Source organism: Hyaloscypha bicolor (assembly GCF_002865645.1).
Source record: "Hyaloscypha bicolor E unplaced genomic scaffold K444scaffold_126, whole genome shotgun sequence".
Lineage (NCBI taxonomy): Eukaryota > Fungi > Ascomycota > Leotiomycetes > Helotiales > Hyaloscyphaceae > Hyaloscypha > Hyaloscypha bicolor.
The window spans coordinates 1,371,295-1,396,370 of NW_020194628.1; the positions used below are offsets into that span (position 1 = coordinate 1,371,295).

The 25,076-nt window shown below is 50.5% G+C and overlaps 5 protein-coding genes across 5 annotated transcripts; 2 read left to right on the forward strand and 3 right to left on the reverse strand.

The window, feature by feature from the left end:
• Positions 1–1,382: 1,382 nt before the first annotated feature.
• On the reverse strand, positions 1,383–2,290 carry K444DRAFT_538375 (isochorismatase family protein; the record flags this gene model as incomplete). The annotated part of the gene is made up of 2 exons (XM_024875533.1): positions 1,383–2,026; positions 2,191–2,290. The coding sequence occupies 2 exons, from the start codon at positions 2,288–2,290 to the stop codon at positions 1,383–1,385; spliced, it is 744 nt and encodes a 247-aa protein (XP_024731964.1).
• A 1,159-nt stretch (positions 2,291–3,449) lies between these two features.
• On the reverse strand, positions 3,450–9,217 carry K444DRAFT_596888 (uncharacterized protein). The gene is made up of 9 exons (XM_024878459.1): positions 9,045–9,217; positions 8,480–8,984; positions 8,249–8,391; positions 8,142–8,194; positions 7,870–8,079; positions 7,668–7,798; positions 6,977–7,609; positions 5,447–6,862; positions 3,450–5,276 (listed from the first exon to the last, which is right to left on the reverse strand). The coding sequence occupies exons 2-9, from the start codon at positions 8,822–8,824 to the stop codon at positions 3,576–3,578; spliced, it is 4,632 nt and encodes a 1,543-aa protein (XP_024731965.1). The 5' UTR covers positions 8,825–8,984; positions 9,045–9,217; the 3' UTR covers positions 3,450–3,575.
• Positions 9,218–9,653: 436 nt separating this feature from the next.
• Positions 9,654–11,677, reverse strand: K444DRAFT_617502 (HET-domain-containing protein). The gene has a single exon (XM_024881138.1). It carries the CDS (start codon positions 11,487–11,489, stop codon positions 9,726–9,728), a length of 1,764 nt encoding a protein of 587 aa, XP_024731966.1. The 5' UTR covers positions 11,490–11,677; the 3' UTR covers positions 9,654–9,725.
• A 932-nt stretch (positions 11,678–12,609) lies between these two features.
• K444DRAFT_645872 (uncharacterized protein) lies at positions 12,610–14,496 on the forward strand (the record flags this gene model as incomplete). Its single annotated transcript, XM_024885139.1, has 2 exons — positions 12,610–12,837; positions 12,925–14,496. 2 exons carry the CDS (start codon positions 12,610–12,612, stop codon positions 14,494–14,496), a joined length of 1,800 nt encoding a protein of 599 aa, XP_024731967.1.
• A 1,548-nt stretch (positions 14,497–16,044) lies between these two features.
• K444DRAFT_569012 (putative acetyl-CoA carboxylase) lies at positions 16,045–23,731 on the forward strand. The gene is made up of 4 exons (XM_024877222.1): positions 16,045–16,562; positions 16,613–16,878; positions 16,933–22,603; positions 22,652–23,731. Exons 1-4 carry the CDS (start codon positions 16,368–16,370, stop codon positions 23,363–23,365), a joined length of 6,846 nt encoding a protein of 2,281 aa, XP_024731968.1. The 5' UTR covers positions 16,045–16,367; the 3' UTR covers positions 23,366–23,731.
• The last annotated feature ends 1,345 nt before the right edge of the window (positions 23,732–25,076 follow it).

The window sequence follows — 25,076 nt, forward strand, 5'->3', positions numbered from 1 at the left end:
CACTTTCAAATCTCCATTTCACTCTCTTGCCCAAGTACACAAGCAAACCCAATTCATCTGCAAAGAAAACTTTCTATCAAAACCCCCTACCAACTCGACCTATCCATCACAAGAGTCCCACCATACCCCATCTCCTCCACATGTTCTTGTACCCCAACTGTCCCCTTCATACCCTTCAGCTGCATCTTCCTCCTCGCCTCTTCCTGCCTCCTGAATTTCCTCAGCTCCTTTTGCTGACTCTTAATCATGGATTTCAACTCCGAAGTCAGCTGAATATTTATGTGCGTCACAACGTATAGGACGAGTAACGCGAAGAAGAACACGGCGACTGCGAAAGAAAGGCCGTAATCGGCGAGTCTGTGCCCTTTTGTGAGTACTTTGGCGGCGGTAGGGAGGGGGTATGGGAGGGAGGTTGGAGATCAACAAGGATTTCCATATTTCGTCACTGGAAAACTCCCAGTAGGCATTTTGTCTATAAGTCCAAGTAAGTTGGAGGCCGTGGATTTTTGTTTGCTGCAATGACAGAAGAAGTTCAAGTGTTGCTCAACCTGTTCTCGAATATTCGACTTATCTAGTTTTACACGGGAGAGAAAATCGAGTTCGTGTGAGGGATTCACCCTGGTCTACTGAATTTATGGCCACGTGTAGACCCTATCCAGAGACGCTCAACCTTGGCCTGGTCCAGAGCTATCCCCTAATCTGTTCATCCCAATCTGGGACCCAACGGTCCGCCCGTCACCAATATTCATTCAGTCTTGCCCTAACATCCCCCCAATTTCAAATATGCTTTTGCTCATTGTCCTTTTGATTCTACACAAACATCTCCCTATCCCTAGGAATTACACCGAAAATAGCCTCTGAATCGGCACTCACAACGGTACCCGGCAAGTCAGATCCATTCCCTCCCATCCTCACCTCACACCCAACCCACAACTGCAGAAACATCAAAGCTTTCCCCGTACCGCAACCGAAATGAAAGATCTCGCTGGTGCCGTCAAACTCTCGCTTACGCTTCTCATTGTTCCGCTCATCTGTGTATTGTCGATCTTCCGCTTCTACGCTTGGTGTTTGCGGACGATTTTCAGCCCGCTTGATGATGCTAAAGAGAGAGGAGATGCTGAGGCGAGAGACTTGGGGGATCTTCTGATGGAGGGGTTAAGTCTTTTGGAGATTTTTGTGGACTAGCTGGGGTCTGGAGGCCTTTTTTTTCAAGTGTGAGGGGAACGTTGCCGAAGAATGGATACTACCATGTGGTACTTGAATTTATTAAGACTGTGTAGGACAACGATAAAAGAACAAACGGCATAGGTATCATCCCCCGAAACATCGACACATCGACACCAATCACCAACATACGAGAACACATGGAACAATGTCGCAGCTCAAACCTCACTCTTTACAACCTCCTTTGGTGCTCCATTTACTTTTTCATCCGGTCCTACACCCAGCGCTGCCAAGATCTTATCCGACGTAGTAACAGCGCCAAAGATCCCCCCTTCCTCCTTGATACTCTCAACCGCAAACTCATGCAACGGCCCCGTACTAGCGGCAGCACAATCCTCAACAAGCACACAGTCAAATCCATTGTCGTTCGCCTCCCTCAACGTACTATGCACACACACATCCGTCGTCACGCCACAAATAACTAAGTTCCTGATCCCCTTGATACTCAACATCAGTCTGAGCTCCGTGTGCTGGAAAGCGCTGCGGCCTGGCTTGTCAATCACATTCTCCCCGTCGAAAGGGTACAATTCGTCGACGATATCGTGGCCTTTTTCTCCGCGGATCAGGAGGCGTCCCATGGGTCCTTTGTCGCCAATTCCGAGGCCGGAGGCGTTGTTTCGGCTGCGGTGGAGCTCGCGGGATGAAAGGGTTGAGAGGTCAGGCCGATGTCCCTCGCGGGTGTGGTAGATTGGGAAACCGTGGGAGCGGAAAGCAGTTAGGAGATCTTGGATGCGAGGGATTATTTTGCGTGCTGGGGTAATATCGTATTGTTGGTATTCCATGTAGCCTCCTGGAGAGCAGACTATCAATATGTTAGTGTACATGTTTGAACTGGTACAACGACGGAATGGACAGGATAAGCCGTGAACGGTGAGGAGTTAGAACGACTTGGAAACTGCTTTGGCACACGTGATGAAGGTGAAAGTGGGATGAGAATTGCTCTGAAGGTGAATTCACAGTACTCACAGTCTTTCTGCATATCAATGACCACCAGTGCAGTGGTCTTCGTGTTGAAAGAGCTATCGTGTGGCCATTTGTACGGACTCGCCTCAATGTTCGAGTCCATCTTAGATAATGAGAGAGTTGAGAGCGTAGGAGTTCGTAATATCTTGCGTTCGGGAAGTCGCTGCGCCCGCCCAGGTTCCTTCCTCTCTCTGGGCTTGGAAGAAAATGTTCCGAAGCAGTTTAGGAGATTGAGAAGGAGGTGTTTCCGTGTTGATGTTGCCGGTTTCGCTTGCTTCTTCTCTTCATTGTTCCAGGTGGATTCGGGGAACTGAACAAGCTTTGAGCTAAATTTAGTGCCGGCACTTGGCGGGGCTTCAGTTGGACCTCCCATCTTGGACATTTGATCTCACCACAAAAACACAACGAGAATGAGGAAGTCGAGACCAGGAGAGGGCAGCAACGAAAAGCAAGAAGATGAGAGAAGAACAAAGGGAATTCCTCCCAGAATGCTGACCGCTCCATTTAAGTGTTTTGTCACAAGAGCAAGACGGGCCCAACTGGCCAAGCAACGGGTCACAACGTTGAATCTTCCCGCCAATATGGTACAATGACCAAAAACAAGATGATGCACCACAAAGTTTGTGTAACTTGATCGAGCTAACTCCACAGCCATGAATGAGATCCTGCAGGAAAAGCCTAGGGTCGCACAAGTGGGGTAAATCCCGTTCCTGGACGGAGACGCAACATATCGGATCCACGGGCCATTTCACATGCAGGCGTTGACAAGGCCTTCCGCCAATCTCCTTGCCAGACGACGCCAACCTCTCGATGAACAATCTGCCATCTGCGGCATTGTGAGGGAAGGAGACCGGGTCCATGGGAAGGTGCATACTGCCATGAATGCATCAGATCTCACCTGTGTCAAATCTCGGACTGCATCCACCGTTCCACGAACTTTCGGCAATCTGGGGTTGCGTGCTACATCTGGTTGCTCTGCTTTATTCAGTCAGGGAGACGGTCACAAGAAGACTCAGAATCGAAATGCCGTCGGTAGTGACCGCCGACTTTCTTCGTGCCGGTTCGAGGGTGCGTAATGGCGATTATTGTCTCTGCAAGGTGTTTGCTTCTATTGTTGGCGAACATGCAGTTTGGCTTCGCCAAGCCGATGGCAAATGTGTGCTGCCGTGCAACCATTGACGGCTAGGGGCTTGCTCACTGCCGGGAGGAAGCTCGGAGAGATATGAGAGTAGAGAAAAAGTAAACGGGGAGGTTACACGATACCGGATCGCTGACTGCTTGATTGAGTATGGTGATACTCGAGATAAGGTCGCTCACAATGGATCTCATTCATATGGTGCTTCTCTCGATATCGAATTAACGAAATCACTCATCGACTCGATATCACTTCATACACCAGCACTCAACCATTCGCCCCTCAGTCTCTCTAACCACTCCCTCCTTAACTCAATGGCCCCGTCTAGATACTCTGCTGCCAAGTCCCTCGCCTCGTCTGGAATCGGCCACGCACGATAGAAATCATGGTTCGGATTACACCAGTGTTCTCTCAATCCCGGCGTAATGTTCGGATCTCTCACCTTGACTAGGCATTCGCCACACCAGTTGAGGTCGTGACATACCTCACAGAAATACATTTCTGCAGCCTCGCTCGCATCGCGACGGCAATTGTCGCACAAATACCCCCAACTGTCCTTGATTTCGAGAGGCAGACCACGTCCAGCTTGTTTGACTGATAGCGCCTCCAATTGCGCTTGTGGGTCGTTGACTCCCGTCTCCCCCTTTCCCTTTTCCAGAACCTTTCCTTCTTCCGGCCCCTCCTCTCCCCCGACCTTCGTCTTGGCTATCAAATGTTCCAGGGGCTTGTATAGAATGGCCAAAATCGCTGCGGCATCTCTTCGGTCACCAGCATGAAACAAGCTGATAGCCAGACTACCCATCCCACTCACATCATTGGTCGGATCGTCATCATCCAGACTGTTCATCTCCTCGAGCAGTCTTACCCTGAAGCTTTTTCTCCATATTCTTTCCACTGCGTGCTTATAGTCTCTTTGCCAACGACCCCAGAGCAGTGCAGGGTAGTCTGGACGGAAAAAGTCGAATCCTTCGTAAGAATCCGCAAAACTCGTTGGGACACTTACTGCTAATATTTTGAGCTTATGAGCGAAGACGCTTGCTTTGGCGACCCCTTTCCCATCGTCCCATGCAGCAACTGCGAAGTCGAAATAGAGCTGTGCCAGCTTATTAGTAATTCGTTTCCTATTTATCTCAAAATCGTTATAATCGGCTCGAAATTTGGGCGTCTCTCGTCGCAATCTCTCCAAAAAGTTCTCTGCCGATTTGATGAACTCTGCCTCTTGCCCGTAGAATTTGTAGCGGAATTCCGCCACTTGCAGCGGCAGCCAGACTTTCATCCACCGATCACCAACCAGATCAATTTGTCGCAGCGCCTCATCCATGGCCTCCACTATCTCCGCCGGTCGGCCTTCTTCTCGACATGCTTTTCCCATCTCTACAAAAGCATCTCTGCCCGAAATGAGAAAGCGGACGAGCCAGGTGTAATCCTGATTAACGCTTGTCAAATCATTGAGCCACTGAATAGTCCTCACAATCCTCTCCGACTCGCCTCGCGCATGAAGAGCCTCGAAAAACCTCAACTGGGCGTCAAGATTTGACGAGTCAGCATCGATTCCTTTCATCGCAGCTTCATAGGCCAACTCATCGTCACCAATCTGGGATCCCCAGGTCATGATGCGTGTGTATAGGTAGCTGCTAATGGACTTGGACGACTCGGGAATCGCTTCAACGGCCTTCTTCATCACGTCGATGGCCAGTTGGTACTCGTTCAGACCACCGTGGCACCGTGCGAGACCTTCAAGCGCGACCCATGCTTGAGGATACTGAGCAAGCGCTTCATTGTATTGTGAGATTGCTTCCAGATAGAAGCCTCCATCCATCATGGCCCAACCGAGACACGTATGCCAGTGTACATCGTGCTCGAGTCCTGCCCAATTCGCCAAGTTCTCCAGGCTTTCTGGTGAAAGAGCCCAAAAGTTCCACGGCTGTATGCTAGCTACGGAGCCAGTCTCGACCTGCCACAAAAATGTCAGCTTGCGATGTTATGGGAACTGCAACTCATAAGCGCCGAACTTTGACAACTTTTCGAGGGAGCTGTCTTTGAATGTACCACAACTCGAGGGAACACTCAGACTCAGAGCAGTTGAAATACCCGAAGTTGACATGGGACATTGAAATTACTGACCAAACATGACCAACCGTACAAAATCCAGAGGGCAAACTCGTCTTTATCGGAATAGTCTGAGCGAGAAAACCCCGGCTTCGTCAGCCAAATCCTGCTCGACGCCATCATTGCAGGCTTGAGAAGGTCTTTCAAGCTTCCAGCAGCAGTCTTCGCCCATGTACTCGCTGTTGAGTCCACGTCTTCGAGGTGTCCCATACCACGCTTTTCGACTTCACCGAACCAGCGCTGTACCATGCGCAGATACTGATCCGTTGCAGTCCACATCTGAAAGAAAGCATCTTTGCTGGAATGGAAATCGTCATACTCCTGGTTGGCGTTGATCAAGCACTTCGCACCTGTCTCAGTCCCGAAGAGCCAGTAGAGTCCGTTGACTATTCGACCGAAGTCCTCGTCTAATACACACTCGCTATCGATCTTCTCCAAGTGCAGCATTAGATACCGTGCAGGGTAGTCTACCAGGTATTTACGCTCATCTTGCAGCGAGATTTCCAGTCGCATTACATCGAGGCAGATCATGGCTATCTCAACGTGTGCCCTTTGCTCCTGAGGAACCGCGATACAACCAGGCATTTGTCGTGTTCCCGGACGAGCAGCACCAACAAGGTAATCTTTGATGCGCGCGTGGGAGAATGCTATTTCTGTTTGGAGCTGTGGGTCGGAAAGGTGATGCATAATTGCATTCAGATAGTCCTTGACGCTTTCTGTTTGGAGCTGTTCGTCGGAAAGCTCACGTATAAATTCATCTCCGTCTTCCCCGTTATTTATTTGGCTTTGCAGGTTGTGATCAGCGATGGTGCTGAAGATATCATCATCATCGGAGGTATTTTCGGTATCATCATCGTCCCGGTCGCCACTGAAGTCAAACGCGCCGAGTCCTTCATGGCCACTGTCTGTTTCTTCTTTGGCACCGTGAGCGCTGTCTTCATCGTTTGGTTCAGCACCCTCACCACCTATTTCGCCTTCGCTACGACTCGTCTTTTCGTCTGGGTCGAAGTTCTTTGGAAATTTCAATTGAAATACAGACGAGAGCTTTCCCCTCGTCTGTTTCCAGAGCAAGAAGAGCGGTTTTCTGTTCGGCAGGCTCAGAAAGAGATTCAACTCGCCAAACCTCAACGGTCGCTGGGCGTAGGCCATGAGCACGAGCATTTTTCTCAGCACTGCGTGGTCAATCTCCTCATCCTTGGCCAGGCGTTCAAAAACCGACGCGATCATATCATCGAGGTTTCCGGGCGGCTCCTTCAGGATCCGCTCTATCTGTGGTACATCTTTCCGAACGATGGTGTCTAGGAGCAGCTTTGCCCAGAGGAAAACACCATCTGCGCCGTTGAGAACTTTCTTTCTGATTCTTGCACCCATCTTGTTGGCTCCATCTAAACCCGTCGGCCCCTTTTCCCGCATCACTTTCAGGACCTCGACCTGATTAACGGAGGAGTTAGCAATTAACCCCTATAAATGGTTCCAGGAGAACTGGGATATTGTCTGGGGAGAAATAATGAGACAGTCAAAAGTAGGAAATCTCCCAACACTTACATCTTCCAGCCGCTTGCGGATATAGCTATCGATGTCGTCCTGGTTCTTCAACTTCGTTACCTGGATATAGTAGATCTTTTCCTGTGTGATCTGGGCATCTTCTTGGAGAGTGGTGCGTCCCACTACCGCGAACTGGATTCTGGGTCGGAAAGACTTCGAGACAGAGGCGAGGCCCGCCAGGAACTGCAGAAGCACGAGCTGGGTCGCAGCGGTCGCTTCATCGAGACCATCGATGACGATGGAGGTAAATGGGGCATCAGTACGTCCATCTTCGCGGCAATAGTAGCCGAGGAACAGATTCTCCCACGTATCCTTGGCAGTGATGGTCAGCGCTCTCTGCTTGCAGACTTCTCCAGCGTGTTGTTTGAAGTGCGGGTCCTGCCAAATGAGTTGCCAAGCAAGAGTCTTGAGGATATTGTTCGCATCGCGCAGGGCTTCGTTGTTTTCTTTCACGAAGAAGTAGGCTATATATGCGGCTTTGCGCTGTTCTTTGGGGATGTCTTCTTGGCGTAGTTGTTTTATGATCCATGTTGAGAGATAGGATTTTCCTGCTCCGGGACCGCCAAAGATCCAGAGGATTGTGGCCGTGTGTTCGATCCAGGATCTGAAGAGGTCCTCGTCTTTGAGCCATGCCTGCGAAGTGTTATCAGTGTTTTTAGGTCTATCTGCAATGCACCAACAGGATACATACTCCAGTACCATGGAGTAAAGTGCCCCTGTTTCGAACGTATGTATCTTCTACATCTTCTGGTGCAGACGTGTTGCAGAAAATACGCCGGAGCCTGCCTTCAATTTCCACAGAAGTCTCTTTCTCTTCAGTCTCTGGCGGTGTTGATAGTTAGATCTCTGCCATTTCAGAAGTACAACTGCGACATCAGAAGACTCTGGCTTACCTTTCAATGTGTCGAGAACTTTGGTCATGGACTCCCCAATTTCCTCTATCTTGCGAGTGTTGCCCTCAACTTTTTCCTCAATTCTGGAAGCAGTGTCACCGGTAATGGCCACCACCAACCTCTGCTCACTGCCAAAGAGCTTGTTTACTTCTTCAACAAGTTTCTTAGTCTTCTCATCTTTGCCTAGGAAGGCAACTCGAAGATACTCGCCTGCACTCTGTTAGCAGGCCAAACATGGGCGGTTGCGGTTGCGTTTGTAGGTCAACACGCACGAAAATAGCCTTTTCTAATCAAGTACTCTGACCGTCCGATAAGTTTGAGAATACTGGCATCTGCATTAACAACAGCATATACCGTGACAGTGATAACTTGGACTCACAAAGCTAAGATGCCCATAACTTGCTTCTTTAGTAGAGGATCGATCTTTCTCCGAGCATAAACTTCCAAGCGCTCGGAGAACTCGCGCATGTCATGGAAGACTTGCTCAATCCAATCGAATGCCTCGGATACTCTTTCGCAGCTCTGGTTGCTATTGTTAATCGTTCGGTTTCTACCAATGTACAGTACAGATTGCATTAAACCACAAGGAAAGGAAACAGTTTCGACGTACCAAAACTAAATGCAAGCAAGCACCCAGCACAGCACTAACGGGAATCCCAAACTCCCCCACCGAGCTGGGCGTGATGGCGATTTTCAGCACCGCAGCCAGCGGCGAGACGAAGAGCTTGAGCGTGTCCCACAGCTTTCCCCGCTTGCTCCGGAAATCCTTGAGTGATTGGCCTGATGCCTCGATCTGCGCGAGTAGTTCGTCCGGGGAGGTGAGGCTTTTGCCAGGGCCGAGAAGGGCGTCGAGGTTAATGGCATCTTTGTCTTTGCCCGTCGTGTCTTTGGCGTACTCTGCAAGCGCGGATTCCCAGAGTTGGTTGACATCCTCTGGTGATTCTTGTGTTGCCATATTAGGCAGCTTGAGGAGAGACTCGCTATGTAAGTGGCTTAGATGGTAGGACGGGGCGGGGTTATGTCTAGATCGAACAAGTCGAGGAATGGGATTTTGGAATTGAAACACAGTTCGAGAGACTTGACATCGCTGCGGGGTAAGGTGTCATTTATCTTATCTGCGTTTGAAGGCACAGTCAGTCTCTGGTATTAGTGGAGGAGCTGGCAGGGTATGTCACCAGCGTGGCTGATCATTTGGGGGCCGAATATCTGAGTTTGAAGATTGTTGTACCCTGCCAAGAGATTCGAAGTCATGGAAAGGCGTTGTTTCGGGCTCACGGTGGAGAGAAAAAGCGGCACTCATTTTCAAGGTCCCAGGTCAAAGTGGGACATTTATTTGACCTTTCTCGCGGAAGACATTCAAAACTTAGAGAGTTTTAGAGAGATTCGATGAGGAAGAATTTGAATGTCCACTAGTCGAAGGAACATTGGGAGAAGGGGCCTTGAGACGTACAGTACAACTTTGATTTGGGACATTGGAAAATCAGGCCGCCTTTTTTGTCCACCACGAGCCTGCTTTGGGGCTGTGCCGCTGCAGGAGTTCAGGGCTGCAGACCGATGAAGTCTTGCGTTGGGTAAGCCCCGCAGATCAGGCTGTCAGCCCTGCAAATATCATGCGCATACCCAATGATATTGAACCGTAGGAGTTCAGTAACTGCAAACAAAACCAAGGCTCCAGGACGGCCCGAGGGTCAGCCTCTGATTTAGTAATCACATTGAAGCTCAGAAGTGCCGGCTGTAAACGTCTCGTGCACGTTGACCTTCGAAAGTACGTTTATTAAACTTGGGGGCCATATAACAGGGGAGTAATATTGCTACAGAGCTGCTTACGGCAGTCTACCTTTTACCACATTCCCTGCCTACCAGATCTCAAAAATTTCTATTTCTCTCCCGCTCGCCTTAAACGTAGACACTGCTTCCCCATCCATAATACCATGGATATATGATTCCCCGACCAAAACCCAATGGTTCCCTTCTTGTCTCAGAACAAACGGGACAGAAGCACCCGATAAGATGCAAATCTTGTCCTCAAGCTCAGTTAGCTCAGGTACCAATCCCATATAATGTCCCAGCGTGGATACAAGCTTCCGATTTTGCGTGGCGCGTAGTAACGGCATAGACGTGGACCATGCAGCTTCTTCGCCGCCATCTTGGGGAAACGGATTGACTTTGCGTCCGCGTTCTGACAACTTTACATCATCTTCTTCGATGTCCGCGCACAAGGTATGCTGCAAAGCATCGATAACCGTTCCCCCTGTGACATAGTTGGGGCCGTTGTGAAGCGCTTGTGCCCTCCAGCGAAGCATGATTTCGCTGGCGGATAGTGACGTGAAGGTACGAGACCATGATACAAGGATCGCTGAGTCGAACACAAAGCCTTTCACTCGCAGAACACGCCCCCCACCCGTGAATCCAATGCTTCCTTTCAAGCCCTTGTTGGCATGATATGTCCTCCGAAATGTGCCATCCGATTGATAGCCAGCCAGACAGAGCCTATTAGCTATAGATTTCAAAGACCAATTCGGAACCCATGAAGGGAGGTCGAGACCAATATGTTCAAGGCAAGAGTAACCGAGTACATCGAGCCTTCTATCTCTTTTAATAGATTTTGTGGCCAATTCTGTGTAAACTGCTGCCACGGGCTTTTCGTAATCTGCTTGAATTTCCTGACCATCGTTCGAAATGGCGAGGAAGGCATATATCTTGTCCCGTGGATCAGACGTCTCGCAGTCCCGATTTGTGCCTAGCAAGTGCAATAGGTCGTTGACACGATTCTTGCCCAGGGTTTTTCGGTCAGCTGTCATACATGCTAGTGTGCGAATCCTCATGTTTGAAATGTTTTCCGACTTTTCCAAGGCTCGTTCCAATTCTGCATCAAGGATATACACTGACGCTATCCCAAAATAATCCCAATCGATCTGATTGTGCCCACACCATGCCATTGCTCGCTTTTCTCCTTTGGTCGGAGTCGTGACTTCTTGGCAGATCCATGCTCGATTCCACCATGGCCGGTGGAAGACTTTCTGGACAGCGTCCCATTCCTTTCGCCCAAAGGCTCTGCCAACTGCAACCATAGCATTGGGATCGTATTTCCCCGTGGCTTTGTATGCTTGAATGGTAGCCCTCCCAAGAGAGCGTATGACAGCGAAAGCAATGTCGCTGTCATCTGAAGCTGGACCTAGCCAGGTAATGACACCCTCTGCCCGCTCGTAGATCTCCTTCATGCGGCGAACCTGGAGGTTACGCTCAGGTATGTTGGACTGGTCAATGCAGATAGCATCAATCCAAAGCCACTGCCCATCGGGTTCCAACGGTTCATCATCAAACCAGAGAGCCTCTGAGAAAGTAATGGGCGATTTGGAGCGGTGTCGAGAATGCTGCAAGAAGCTCAACAAGTTTCTCGCGATATTGAGACTGTGATCGTTCAGTGAGATTGGCACAGTATCTTTCGGGTCGCCCCATGTGTATGATAACGCTAGGTAAGGTGGACGTGAGGCGGAAGGGAAATGCTGCAGCTGGCAGGACAGGACGTGGCCCGAGTTCTCTTCGAGTAGGCGAACTAGTCGGATGTCGTTAGTTTCGCAGTTAAGCGGAGAATACTTGAAGCTTGGAAGTATATTCATGGTTGTGTATGTATTGCACTCTTGTCGCATGCATATCGGATACAGGAGAAAAAAGTTTGTGATATGGTGTGGTTCAGCTGAAGGTGGTCACTTATTAGTGTCCAACCGAGTGATCGAATTGCAGCCCACTGGCTCACACCACAAGAACATGCCTTTGTGCATTACTTGAATGAGTCCTGGTAAGTGCGTGGTTCAGAAGATTGGAGGTTTGCTGAAAGTAGTGGAGAAATTTAGCTTCATTTCCAAAATGGTCCCCCCACGGAAAACCTCCTTGCCATGCGGAGCTGGCCAACCCCAAGCGCGCACATCACAACAACAATCTTTTGATCATCACTTGAATGAGTTTTGACAAAAGCATATCTTGGATAGATGCCTAAAATTGCCTCGAAACGCGGAGCTTAAACATCTCGAGGCCTAACAGGTGCATTTTACTGATGAAGCATTTCGCGCTTCCGATAAACTCAGGAGACGCGATTTTAGCTCGCTGGAGCCAATTTGACGCGTTGAACATTGAAATTGAACAGAGCCAAATGAACACGACAATATGATCTCTTGGCTATAATGTATAGGATATTTAGCAATAAATTGAGCTGATGAATCGTTGGTAGAAATTTGAAGTTCTCACAAGCAGTCACAAGCAGTCACATGCATGCTTGGCGTCTAATTTGTCCGTTGCCATATCAGCGTGTTGACAGGGGTCTTCCGGTAGGTCTGCATCAGGAAAGCAAAGTATAGGAGATCAGGAAACAACCATCGCCCATCGACAACAACGCCCCTTCGACCACCGCCAGCCCCGACCAACACCAAGCACGACACACGAACGACATCTACGGAACAGAGCTATTCTACAGCATTACATCGGATACGATCATCACCAACGCCCCGGACCGAACCATCGAAGGAATCACGAACGACCTCAATCCAAGCCGCGCGGACCTTGCTTATTTGCACAACTACACCGCTACAGCAGTGCAGGAATTCGAGCGCATCCGCCTGAGCGCAATCAGGGGTAGCGAAGAAAAGAGCTCGACCTCTGCAGAGGACATATTGCCCCCAGGAACATTGCGGATGCTGGCTTGCGCATAGGAAAGAGACACGGTAAACACGAATTACGCTGTACATGGCCGAGCCACCGTCATCACCTCCGACAGATCTGTCGTCGCCGGAGAGTGCCCTCGCATACTACAAATCGCAATATGAACAGCTAGAGCATGACTTAGCGGAATTCCAAGCTTCCAGTCAGGAGCTGGAAGCTGAGTTGGAGAAGGATGTTGAGGCGGCTGAGAAGAGGGAACGAGCTCTGCAAGAGAAGGCTGAGAGCTTGGGGTTTGAGGTCGACGAATGGAAGGTATGTTGAATATTTATTTGTTTTCCCCGAGGTCCCCTGCTGGCCGTGAGTTGTCAGATCTGAAGCTAATCTTGTTTATTTTGGCAGACTAAATATAAGCAATCGAAGACCGAGGCAGGTGCTGCGCAGAACACCTTGCAGAAGGAGATCACTACACTTCGAGATTCGAACCGAACACTACAGCTGCGACTTCGAGATATTGAAGTTCAGAACGATGATTTTGAGAGACAGGCACGAAATACGTCCTCATCGTACGAGGATCTGGAATCAAAGTATAATGTTGCTATCGAAAGAGCGGTGATGATGGAGGAGGAGATGAAGGTCGGGGAACAAGAAAGAGAGAACCTCCGGATCGAGACACAGCGGCTTCGAGATGAACTATCAGATCTCAAGATCGAAGCAGAGATTCTGCAAGACAAGCTCCGGAAACGACAACTTACTTCCCTCACAACAGACATTACAGCACCCAATTCTCCCTCTCTCCCTGGCTCTCCAGCATCTACATCTTCTTCGCCTATGATCACGACTCCGCCAGATACCAAATCGGTTTCCACAACTGATACCGTCTCCGAAACCCCCACTCCACCTTCCCCCCCAATTTCAGAAGCTTCTGGCTCCGCAAAAGCCGCTGTCAAGACTCCGATGAATCCACCAAAGAGCAAGATTAAGATGCCTTCAGGGGACTCTAGCACAACGCCCAAACCGACAGCACGATATCAACCATCGTCATCGACCTTACGAAACTCAAGGGGGCTGACAGCTCCAACCAGTTCCTCTCGTGCCAGGAACGCTACCCCCTCTGTCATTCGAAATGCCAAAGCGAAGGCCCCAGCAACTCGAGGCCTGCCCAACTCTACATCTCTCACCCATATCCGAACTCTAACGGCACAAATGCAAAGGCTCGAGCAGCGAGTACAATCCGCGAGATCGAAACTCCCTGCACCCGTTAGCACGCCTCCTCGTGCCTCTCCACGAAACCTATCTGCTTTGGGCCAGAATTTCATGCCATCCAGCGTCACAATAAGAAGTAAGAAACGGACGAGCGCGAGCACGACAAGCAATTCATCTGCTGCTGCAGAAGACACTCCCTCTTCAACCAAGCATGTTACAAGGCTGTCAACGTCAGGAATCAGCCGCCTATCTTTCGGGCCCGTTCCAAACCGGGATGGGAGTGATAGCAGACCGAGCAGCCGAGCCAGCACTTCATCAAGCTTTGTACGCCCAGACCGACCTCTGAGCCGAACAGAGCTTGCCCGACCAGTGAGTCGAGCCTCCTTGACTGGTTCTCGCACCCCCTTGGGACATTATTCTCAATCACAGATTGCCGAATCTCGAAGACCCCGATCTAGCATCGGAGGTAATTTCTCGGCCTCCCACGGACACGGCCACTCCCAGAGCGTCTCACACATAGACTTAGACGAAAGCCGCGAGCTTGATTTTGGATCTCCCAGTCGAAGAAATACAATGAGCAAAGCGGACACAGAAGGCAGCGCTATTCCTGCTCCCAAAGGGATCCCTCGAAGGAAAAGTGGCGGATTGAGCATGTCTGCATTACCCCGAAGATCAATCAGCGGGCAGAAGCCTGGCGAGAAGGGAGAAAGCAGCATGCAGCCACCGGGGCGACCAAGGAAGCTGAGTGAAGTGGGAGAGACATATTGAGGGAGTTCTTTACTTGTAACGGCTTGTGACGATTGTTATGACCAAGCTAGGGAATCGGGGACATTCAGTGGCTTTGCTTTGCTTTGAGCATGGTGCTTTGGGCGTTCTTATTTTCTGAGCATTGGCAAGATGATACGCATTTTTGGGGACCAGGCATCAAGAGAGAGGTACAGAGATTATTCTAATTCTTGCAGCAATGAATTTGATGACGAGACACTAGGGGCCCACGTGATCGTGACTGTGTTTGCTCCCATCCCCCCTTCCACCTTCCATGCGAGAAGTTCTATTCTCGTGAGTCGTCCCGCCGCGACCTTGCAGCAGGGCAAGTCATGCGCTCGGGTGGTTGCTTTGGGGAGAAAGAGTGTGTTTCAAGAGCGCTGCAGGATGCGAGTGACTGAGGGCAGGTGAGGCAAACAGACAGTGAGTGGGGGTTCGGGCACTGGGCTCTCTTGTTCTCACTTTCTGTTGCACATCGGCATGGTAATTCCCAGGTTAGCAGAACAAATGGTAAATTATTTTCTCCGGCCGGGGTATGTAGTTGTTCGGGAATTTCTCCCCTATTTGCGTGGATTGGTGCCCGTGCATTGCGTTGGTACTCTCCGTGAAGGCTGAGTAGCTGCTGACGAGTGGCCTAAAAATAGGGTTCAAAGTGTTGGTATTTGAACTTAATGGAAGGCTGATATAAGGGAGTGATTTGCGATATGTCGTACAGAGGCGGTGGTTGAATCGTGGGGGCAGATCATTGGAAGGCTCGGGATCTAGAGATGAGGTTTTCAAAGATGGAGATGTGAGAGGCAGATGGAGCGAGGAGGTGGACGTGCAGGTCAGGTGATGTTGGCCATGCGCCTCTCCTTTGCGTCGTTGGTGTGTGCAATACCAAATTCCGGTCCACGGGTGTCGTTTGTGTGCGCAGCGGCGTGAGCGTGGATTGCGCGGATCCGGCGGAGTTATCTTTGGGGGGATGGCCGGCCATATATGGAAGATGTTGAGGCTGTAGATGTCCAGTCATTCCCGCCCGATCTAGAGAGTGGACGTGGTCACTAGATCTCTGTTGTCCCTGGAGTCCCTCCCACCCGGGACGTCCTGGACAATGTTGGGGAAGTCCTTTGAGGCGGAACATTTCGCCGCCAGGCCCGCCAGGCCCGCCACGGACGGGATGACCAGGATTGTGCATCGCTCCCTGCGTCATGGTTCAGTGAATCAGTGGAAATTCTCCAGCCATTATTCCCCCGAGGCCTTGCTGTTGCGTCCTCGCAGCCTCTCAACAGACGCAATCTGCAGCAATCTTGGATGCAGAGGTGAACATCGTCGATCCGAGATGATCCGCGTGCCAAGTTTAGGGATTATGCACTACTTGATGCATCGCAAAGTGCGAGTTGTGGAAATCAACGTCTGCAAAAGTGTTGTTTCGATGCTAGGGTGATCCGCGGGGCTAGCCCGCAAACGGCATGGTGCAGGCCCAACCGCTGAGCTCGTTCGCCGGAAATTCGGTGAGCGAGGCCTTTGGTGTTGAGGAAACGGAGCGAGCTCTGTCAAACCAAATCACAAGTCGTTTTCTCTCACAAATACTAGAACACGGTTGCACTCCTCACCTCCTCGCCTCCTCGCCTCCTGTGCCCCACTCCTCTTACACTCACTCTTTCTATTCCCTTCCCTCAATCCACTTCTACTTTAATACCCTCCCGAAACCGCCTGAGTCTGTTTCTTGTAGATTTAACCTTTTGCGATATATTTCGTCGAGTCCGGCAGGGAACGCTATCTCCCGAACTGCTCGACGAAACACATCTTTTCTCGCCGGTTCTCCTCTCTAATACACCACTGGCGACGACTCTTCTCCCGCTCGTCTGCAACGAGCAGCAATTTCCTGCACAATGGCCGAAATCAATGGCAATGGGAACGGCACCAAGGCCAATGTCACCGTGCCCATCATGAACGGCACAACCTCCTACGCAGCAAAGCACAAGCTGGCAGACCACTTTATCGGCGGCAACAAGCTTGAGAATGCTCCTCCCAGTCGAGTCAAGGACTTCGTGGCCGCCCACGATGGCCACACCGTCATCACAAACGTGAGCACAGCGCAAATCAACACCACGAGCTTCACTTACGAGAAATCTAGGTCCTGATTGCCAATAACGGTATTGCGGCAGTCAAGGAGATCCGATCGGTGCGAAAATGGGCCTACGAGACTTTCGGCGACGAGAGGGCTATACAATTCACCGTCATGGCTACTCCTGAAGATTTGCAGGCAAATGCAGATTATATCCGGATGGCAGACCAATACGTCGAAGTCCCGGGCGGAACGAACAACAACAATTACGCAAATGTGGAATTAATCGTTGATATTGCTGAGCGTATGGGCGTACACGCTGTCTGGGCTGGATGGTTGGTGTTCTGATAATTCTTTTGTCGTTGGGGCACTTTTGTTGACTTGAATAGGGGCCATGCTTCAGAAAACCCGAAACTGCCAGAATCGCTGGCCATGTCGCCGAAGAAGATTGTTTTTATTGGCCCGCCGGGCTCTGCGATGCGATCGCTCGGTGACAAAATTTCTTCGACGATCGTTGCACAACATGCCAAGGTCCCTTGTATACCATGGTCGGGAACTGGCGTGGAGCAGGTGGACGTCAACGAGGAAGGGATTGTCACAGTCGAGGATTCGGTCTATATGAAAGGCTGTGTTCAATCATGGCAAGAAGGTCTCGAGAAGGCCAAGGAAATTGGTTTCCCGGTCATGATCAAGGCTTCAGAAGGTGGTGGTGGAAAGGGTATCCGAAAAGCTGATTCCGAGAATGGGTTCGAGGCCCTTTATAAAGCTGCCGCCAGCGAAATTCCAGGATCTCCCATCTTCATTATGAAGCTTGCAGGAAATGCGAGACATTTGGAGGTTCAATTACTTGCTGATGAGTACGGGAACAATATTTCGCTCTTTGGCAGAGATTGTTCCGTTCAGCGACGACATCAAAAAATCATCGAAGAAGCTCCGGTCACCATTGCGAGACAAGAGACTTTCCAGGCTATGGAGAAGGCAGCTGTTCGTCTGGGTCGTCTCGTGGGTTACGTTTCTGCTGGTACTGTCGAATACCTCTATTCGCATGCGGACGACAAGTTCTACTTTTTAGAACTCAACCCTAGACTGCAAGTCGAGCATCCTACGACTGAGATGGTCAGTGGTGTAAATTTGCCTGCTGCGCAACTCCAAATTGCGATGGGCCTCCCTCTGCACCGAATCCGCGACATCAGATTACTTTATGGAGCTGACCCTTCGACCTCAACCGAAATCGACTTCGATTTCTCCAAGGAGAATAGCTCCCAGACTCAACGGAGACCGCAGCCCAAGGGCCACACAACTGCTTGCCGTATCACATCCGAAGATCCTGGGGAGGGGTTCAAGCCTTCCAGCGGTACGATGCACGAGCTGAACTTCAGGAGTAGCTCCAATGTGTGGGGTTACTTCTCTGTTGGAACAGCTGGTGGTATCCACAGCTTCTCAGACAGTCAATTCGGTCACATTTTCGCCTATGGTGAAAATCGACAAGCATCGCGGAAGCATATGGTTGTGGCTTTGAAGGAATTGAGCATTCGTGGTGATTTCCGAACCACTGTTGAGTATTTGATCAAGCTTCTGGAGACGCCAGCTTTCGAGGGCAATACCATCACCACTGGCTGGCTCGACGAGCTTATTTCGAATAAGTTGACTGCTGAGCGCCCAGATCCTATGCTGGCCGTTGTCTGTGGCGCTGTCTGTAAAGCCCACATTGCTAGCGAAAGCTGCATTGCGGAGTACCGAACAAGCTTGGAAAAAGGACAAGTGCCTGCGAAAGATATTCTGAAGACCGTCTTCCCTATCGATTTCATCTACGACGGTCACAGATACAAATTCACGGCTACTCGATCAAGCCTGGACAGCTACCACTTATTCATCAACGGCTCCAAGTGCGCAGTGGGTGTCCGAGCTCTCAGCGATGGAGGTCTCCTTGTTCTTATCAGCGGGCGAAGTCACAACGTTTACTGGAAGGAAGAGGTTGGCGCCACTCGCCTGAGTGTTGATAGCAAAACTTGCTTGCTCGAACAAGAGAACGACCCAACACAACTCCGAACTCCCTCTCCAGGAAAGCTTGTCAAGTTCACGGTCGACAATGGACAACATATCAAGGCCGGAGAAGCATTCGCTGAAGTAGAGGTCATGAAGATGTACATGCCTCTCGTTGCGCAGGAAGATGGTATTGTGCAGTTTATCAAGCAGCCAGGAGCCACCCTCGAGGCCGGTGATATTCTGGGTATACTTGCTCTTGATGATCCGTCGAGGGTTAAGTCCGCGCAACCCTTCCTTGGTCATATTCCAGATCTTGGACCACCTCAAGTTGTTGGCACGAAACCCGCTCAACGATTCATCCTTCTTCACAGCATCCTGAAGAATATCCTTGATGGCTTCGATAATCAAGTCATTATGGCCGGAACCCTTAAGGATTTGATCGATGTCCTCCGCGACCCGGATCTGCCTTACAGCGAGTGGAACGCTCAGTTCTCTGCCCTCCACGCCAGAATGCCCCAACGCCTTGATGCTACCTTCACCCAGATTGTGGACCGTGCCAAGACACGAAACGGCGAATTCCCGGCAAAGAACCTTTCCAAGGCGCTTAGCAAATTCCTCGATGAGAGCGTTGCCCCTAGCGATGTGGACCTTCTGAAAACTACCCTCTTGCCTCTGACCGAAGTCCTTGATAGATATGCTGAAGGCCAAAAAGTTCACGAGTTCGACATCTTCTCTGGACTCCTAGAACAATATGCCTCTGTCGAACGGCTCTTCTCTGGTCGCTCTTCTCGTGACGAGGAGGTGATTCTAAAGCTCAGAGAAGAGAACAAGGATGATATCCTAAAGGTCGTCCAGACAGTGCTTTCCCATAGCAGAGTCGGAGCCAAGAACAACTTGATTCTGGCTATCCTTGATGAGTATAAACCCAACAAGCCGAGTGCTGGCAACGTCGCGAAATACTTCCGACCAGCTTTGCGAAAACTCACGGAGTTGGAATCTCGACAAACCGCAAAGGTGGCATTGAAGGCTCGAGAATTGCTCATCCAGTGCGCCATGCCTTCATTGGAGGAGCGTGCTGCTCAAATGGAGCACATTCTCCGGTCTTCAGTCGTTGAATCGAGATATGGTGAAACAGGCTGGGAGCACCGAGAACCCAATCTGGACGTGCTCAAGGAGGTCGTCGACTCGAAGTATACTGTCTTCGATGTTTTGCCTATTTTCTTCGGCTACCAAGATCCTTGGGTATCACTCGCTGCTCTGGAGGTTTACATTCGAAGAGCTTATCGTGCATACTCGCTGAAGAAGATTGAGTACCACAATGACTCCTCCGAGCCTCCTTTCATCGTCTCATGGGACTTCGTTCTCCGAAAAATGGGCGCCGGGGAGCTTGGTATGCCTATTCAAGGTTCTGCCCCATCTACACCTGCTACTCCATCATACGAGGGTGGCAACCCGTTCAAGCGAGTCAGCTCCATCAGCGACATGTCCTACCTGGTAAACAAGACCGACCATGAGCCAAACCGAAAAGGTGTCATTGTTCCAGTTCAGTATCTGGACGAAGCCGAAGAATATCTCATGCGAGCTCTTGAGGTGCTCCCTACTGCTGGTTCCAAGAAACGCAATGTTTTGAATGGTTTGATGCCAGATTTGGGTGGCAAGAGGAAGACACCAGCACCCCCTCTGACAAACGAAGATGAACTCACAGCAGTTTGCAACGTTGCAGTCCGGGATGCTGAGAGTCTGGGTGACAACGAAACTGTTAACAGAATCAAACTCATTGTGAAGGACTACAAGGAAGAGCTTCTTGCCCGTCGCGTTCGCCGATTGACGTTCATCTGTGGTCGCAAGGATGGATCTTATCCAGGTTACTACACCTTCCGAGGACCCGAATACGAAGAAGACCAGAGTATCCGTCACAGCGAACCAGCTTTGTCCTTCCAACTTGAACTTGGAAGACTCTCTAAGTTCAATATCAAACCTGTCTTCACCGAAAACCGGAACATCTCCATCTACGAGGCAGTTGGCAAGGGCGTCGAGGGTGACAAGCGCTACTTCACACGTGCTGTCGTTCGCCCTGGAAGACTGCGAGATGAGATCCCAACCGCGGAGTACCTGATTTCGGAATCCGACAGGTTAATGAACGATATTCTGGATGCTCTTGAAATTATTGGCAACAACAACTCTGATCTCAACCACATCTTCATCAACTTCTCACCAGTCTTCCCTCTTCAGCCACCTGAGGTTGAGCATGCCCTTGGTGGTTTCTTGGAACGTTTCGGCCGCCGTCTCTGGCGTCTCCGTGTCACTGGTGCTGAAATTCGCATCATTTGCACGGAGCCCACAACTGGCATGCCATACCCTCTTCGTGTTGTCATTACGAACACTTCAGGATATGTCATTCAAGTTGAGATGTATGCTGAGCGCAAGTCTGAGAAGGGCGGTGACTGGGTCTTCCAGAGCATTGGAGGCACAAACAAGATTGGCTCCATGCACTTGCGACCAGTATCGACACCATACCCCACCAAAGAGTGGTTGCAGCCAAAGCGGTACAAGGCCCATCTTATGGGCACGCAATACGTCTACGATTTCCCAGAGCTATTCAGGCAGGCCATTCAAAACAGCTGGGTCAAGGCTGTTAAGAAGCATTCCTCCCTGGGTGACAAGCAACCGCCAACTGGCGAGTGTATTGACTACAGTGAACTGGTCTTGGATGATCAAGACAACCTTGCTGAAGTCGTCCGTGAGCCAGGAACCAACACTCACGGTATGGTTGGCTGGATCGTCACTGCACGAACCCCCGAGTATCCCCGTGGCCGAAAGTTCGTGATCATCGCCAACGACATCACTTTCCAAATTGGTAGCTTCGGACCCAAGGAAGATCAGTTCTTCCACAAGTGCACGGAGCTTGCGAGAAAGCTTGGTATCCCTCGCATCTACCTTTCTGCCAACTCTGGTGCCCGTATTGGCATGGCTGAGGAGCTCATCCCTCACTTCAATGTCGCATGGAATGATCCCGCAAAGCCAGAGGCTGGTTTCAAGTATCTCTACTTGAACAAAGATGCCAAGAAGCGATTCGAGGATGGTAAGACCAAGGATGTCATCACCGAAGAAATTGTCGAGGATGGGGAGACAAGACACCGAATCACAACCATTGTTGGTGCTGAAGACGGTCTTGGTGTTGAGTGTTTGAAGGGCTCCGGTTTAATTGCCGGTGCAACAAGCAGAGCTTACGAGGACATCTTTACCATCACTTTGGTCACTTGTCGATCGGTCGGTATTGGTGCCTACCTGGTCCGCCTTGGCCAGCGTGCTATCCAGATCGAGGGCCAACCAATTATCTTGACTGGTGCTCCCGCTCTCAACAAGCTTCTCGGTCGTGAAGTCTACACCTCCAACTTACAACTTGGTGGTACTCAAATCATGTACAAGAACGGTGTCTCTCATATGACCGCCAATGATGATTTCGAGGGTGTTTCCAAGATCGTCGAGTGGATGGCCTACGTCCCGGACAAGAGAAATAGTCCACTTCCAATCGGACCCGCTGTGGACTCTTGGGATCGAGACATTGTCTATACTCCACCTGCGAAGCAGCCATACGACGTGAGATGGTTGATTGGCGGCAAGGAGGACGAGGAAGGATTCATGCCTGGACTTTTCGATAAGGATTCTTTCGTCGAGACACTTGGAGGATGGGCCAAGACCGTTGTTGTGGGTCGCGCTCGCCTCGGTGGCATCCCCATGGGTGTTATCGCTGTTGAAACTCGATCTGTGGAGAATATCATGCCAGCTGATCCGGCTAATCCAGATTCGATGGAACAGATCACCAATGAAGCTGGCGGAGTCTGGTACCCGAACTCCGCTTTCAAGACTGCACAGGCCATCCGGGACTTCAACAACGGCGAGCAGTTGCCATTGATGATCTTGGCGAACTGGAGAGGTTTCTCAGGTGGCCAGCGCGATATGTACAATGAGGTGCTCAAGTATGGATCTTACATCGTCGATGCGCTTGTCAAGTATGAGCAACCGATCTTTGTCTACATCCCGCCATTTGGAGAGCTGCGTGGTGGTTCATGGGTAAGTCCTTATCTAAAAGTATCGTCTGATAGTTGCTAATGGTCTCAGGTTGTTGTCGATCCAACGATCAACCCGCAATACATGGAGATGTATGCTGACGAAGACTCACGTGGCGGTATTCTGGAACCGGAAGGTATTGTCAACATCAGGTACCGCCGGGATAAGCAGCTGGAGACTATGGCTCGCTTGGATCCAGAATACGGTGCTCTTCGCAAGCAGCTGGCAGACAAGTCCTTGAGCCCAGAGCAGCTGAGTGAGGTCAAGGTGAAAGCAACTGCTCGCGAGCAATTACTCTTACCAGTTTACATGCAAGTCTCGCTACAATTTGCGGATCTCCATGACCGAGCCGGCCGAATGAAAGCCAAGGATGTCATCAGACAATCACTACAATGGAGAGAGGCACGACGATTCTTCTACTGGCGTGTTCGCCGCCGTGTCAACGAGGAATACATCTTGAGACGCATGTCATCAACGTCCAAGAACCCTCTTTCGTCGCGAGCCCGCAACATTGAGACTCTTGCGGCTTGGACCGGCATCCCGGACTTCAGTCACGCAGATCATGATGTTGCTATGTGGTATGAGGAGAACAGAAAGACTGTACATGAAAAGGTTGAGGCATTGAAGACTGAAGGAGTTGCGTTCGATGTTGCTAGTCTGTTGAGAGGAAACCACAAGGGAGGACTGAAGGGTGTGCAGCAGGTTCTCAGCATGTTGCCCGCTGCGGAGAGGGAAGAGGCCCTCAAGTTCTTGCGCCAAACATAGACTTGTCTTTTTCTTACCTGTTCTAAAGCGTGTACATTGGATTCACTTGTAAATTGAGGGGTACATCGTCGTTTCTAAGAAGTACTGTAAACTCATGAGAACTAATCAGCCTTGTGCTGATGGCGTGATTCATCTTCGGAAAAAATGTGGCATGATGATTTGGGCGGGTCAATCGGCGGAGCCGGACAAGTGCCCTTATGCTCGAACTACGTCGAGTCTCTGACAAGCTGTCCACGTTGCATTCACTTACAGATTGCGGGTTCCTAGGCGAGCAGAGCAATACATTTGTTGATCTTTGATCTGTCCTGTAGATGGCGTGTCTGGTTGACATAAATATATGAAACATGTTAACGTCTTAACGTGAGGGTATATGTACGCTGTCTTAAGCAATGCACCTCTGTGCGAACGATCTGAGTGGAAGCCGCCATGCGGCATGATGGCGTAGAAGATGGAATATTCGAATTGCTGCAAGGTGCTGCAAGGTTCGGTGTTCTTCTAATCAGACGCTGAGGTGAGTGCTTCGGATCCACGTTCGTCCCATCTTCCCACACAAAAAAGAACCGACAGCGAGGTCTGACCGCAATACCATCCGATCTCTCCTGGCTACCGATCGAATGAGCGGCCTCGAGGTCGATGGTATGCTTGAGATACTGGACCCACAAATTCTTTTTGACACATGTTATGGGTGTCACGCTGGCTGGATCGGGCACCACCAATTTCAATTGGCGCTCCTTGCCATGCACTCGTGGTGAGAAGCGGATAAGCTTCCATCCCATCTCCTCGCAATCTTCCGGCACGCAACTTCTCTCGACATCAAAATTGACCGTGCATCTCGTCTCAGGGGGGCGTTACCCCTGACGTCGATCCCCCAACTTGAGAAACGGGGTCACGTGTACCCGCCATTTCACGACCATGCACAGACAGAGGTTCGCCGGGTTTCAGAGCCGCGCGACTTTGAGGTGCGAGTGGTGGGTCCGAGATGCCGGAATGCCACTCATGGAGATTTATGGACCGAGTGTCAATAAGAGACCGCTAATCGGCGGGTGATGTGTTGCAGGGGAGCTATTGCAAGGGCCAGGGAGCTCTGTCAGACAGCTCGCACCTGAGCATCAATTTCTTCTTTTCAGCAACGGCAAAGGCAAGGTTCGCTGCCGTACCTTGCTCGAAGAAGTTCTCGGTGCAGCCTGGCTGGCTAGGAAGCTTCCGATGTCGTCGGACCTTTCATTGCCTGGCTAATGCGATATCATTGCCCTCTGCTTTCTGCTTAGATTCAGTTCTTTTTTCCTTCCTTAACCTATTTTTGAGAAGCAAGCTCATTCATACTTCTTCCCATTATCCCGCACTTGCCGAGTGGTGTTCCTTTCTTTCTTTCTAGTTTCCTGCCACGACGGACCCGTGTATCTGAAACTGTCCTCACTGAACATCGGTGTTCAGTTCGTTCCTGATGCCATCATGAGCTTACGTTTGGTTTCTCGATCGAAGGACAGACAGACGATACGACGGACTAGATAGTCACTTATATTCTTTCAATGCTGGGCAGCACATTCATTTAATCGGAGGCTTGGGAGAACCTTACATTCTTTTGGTGCCGGATCACAATATTCATTTATAATAACGGCGGACGATTACCACATGCCATCTGCGATTCGGCTTACGTTACTGTCGCTGGATGGACGACGCTGCTCTGCGAGAACCTGGGTCTCCCGGAAAA

Bases quoted from the DNA above. Each gene is read 5' to 3' on its own strand.
- K444DRAFT_596888 (XM_024878459.1), bottom strand. From the start codon at position 8,824: ATGGCAACACAAGAATCACCAGAGGATGTCAACCAACTCTGGGAATCC. The intron at 8,392-8,479 runs GTACGTCGAAAC...AATAGCAACCAG, and splicing joins CTTGCTTGCATTTAGTTTTG to AGCTGCGAAAGAGTATCCGA. The intron at 7,610-7,667 runs GTATGTATCCTG...AACACTTCGCAG, and splicing joins CTTTACTCCATGGTACTGGA to GCATGGCTCAAAGACGAGGA.
- K444DRAFT_617502 (XM_024881138.1), bottom strand. From the start codon at position 11,489: ATGAATATACTTCCAAGCTTCAAGTATTCTCCGCTTAACTGCGAAACT.
- K444DRAFT_569012 (XM_024877222.1), top strand. From the start codon at position 16,368: ATGGCCGAAATCAATGGCAATGGGAACGGCACCAAGGCCAATGTCACC. The intron at 16,879-16,932 runs GTTGGTGTTCTG...TGACTTGAATAG, and splicing joins CACGCTGTCTGGGCTGGATG to GGGCCATGCTTCAGAAAACC. The intron at 22,604-22,651 runs GTAAGTCCTTAT...TAATGGTCTCAG, and splicing joins AGCTGCGTGGTGGTTCATGG to GTTGTTGTCGATCCAACGAT.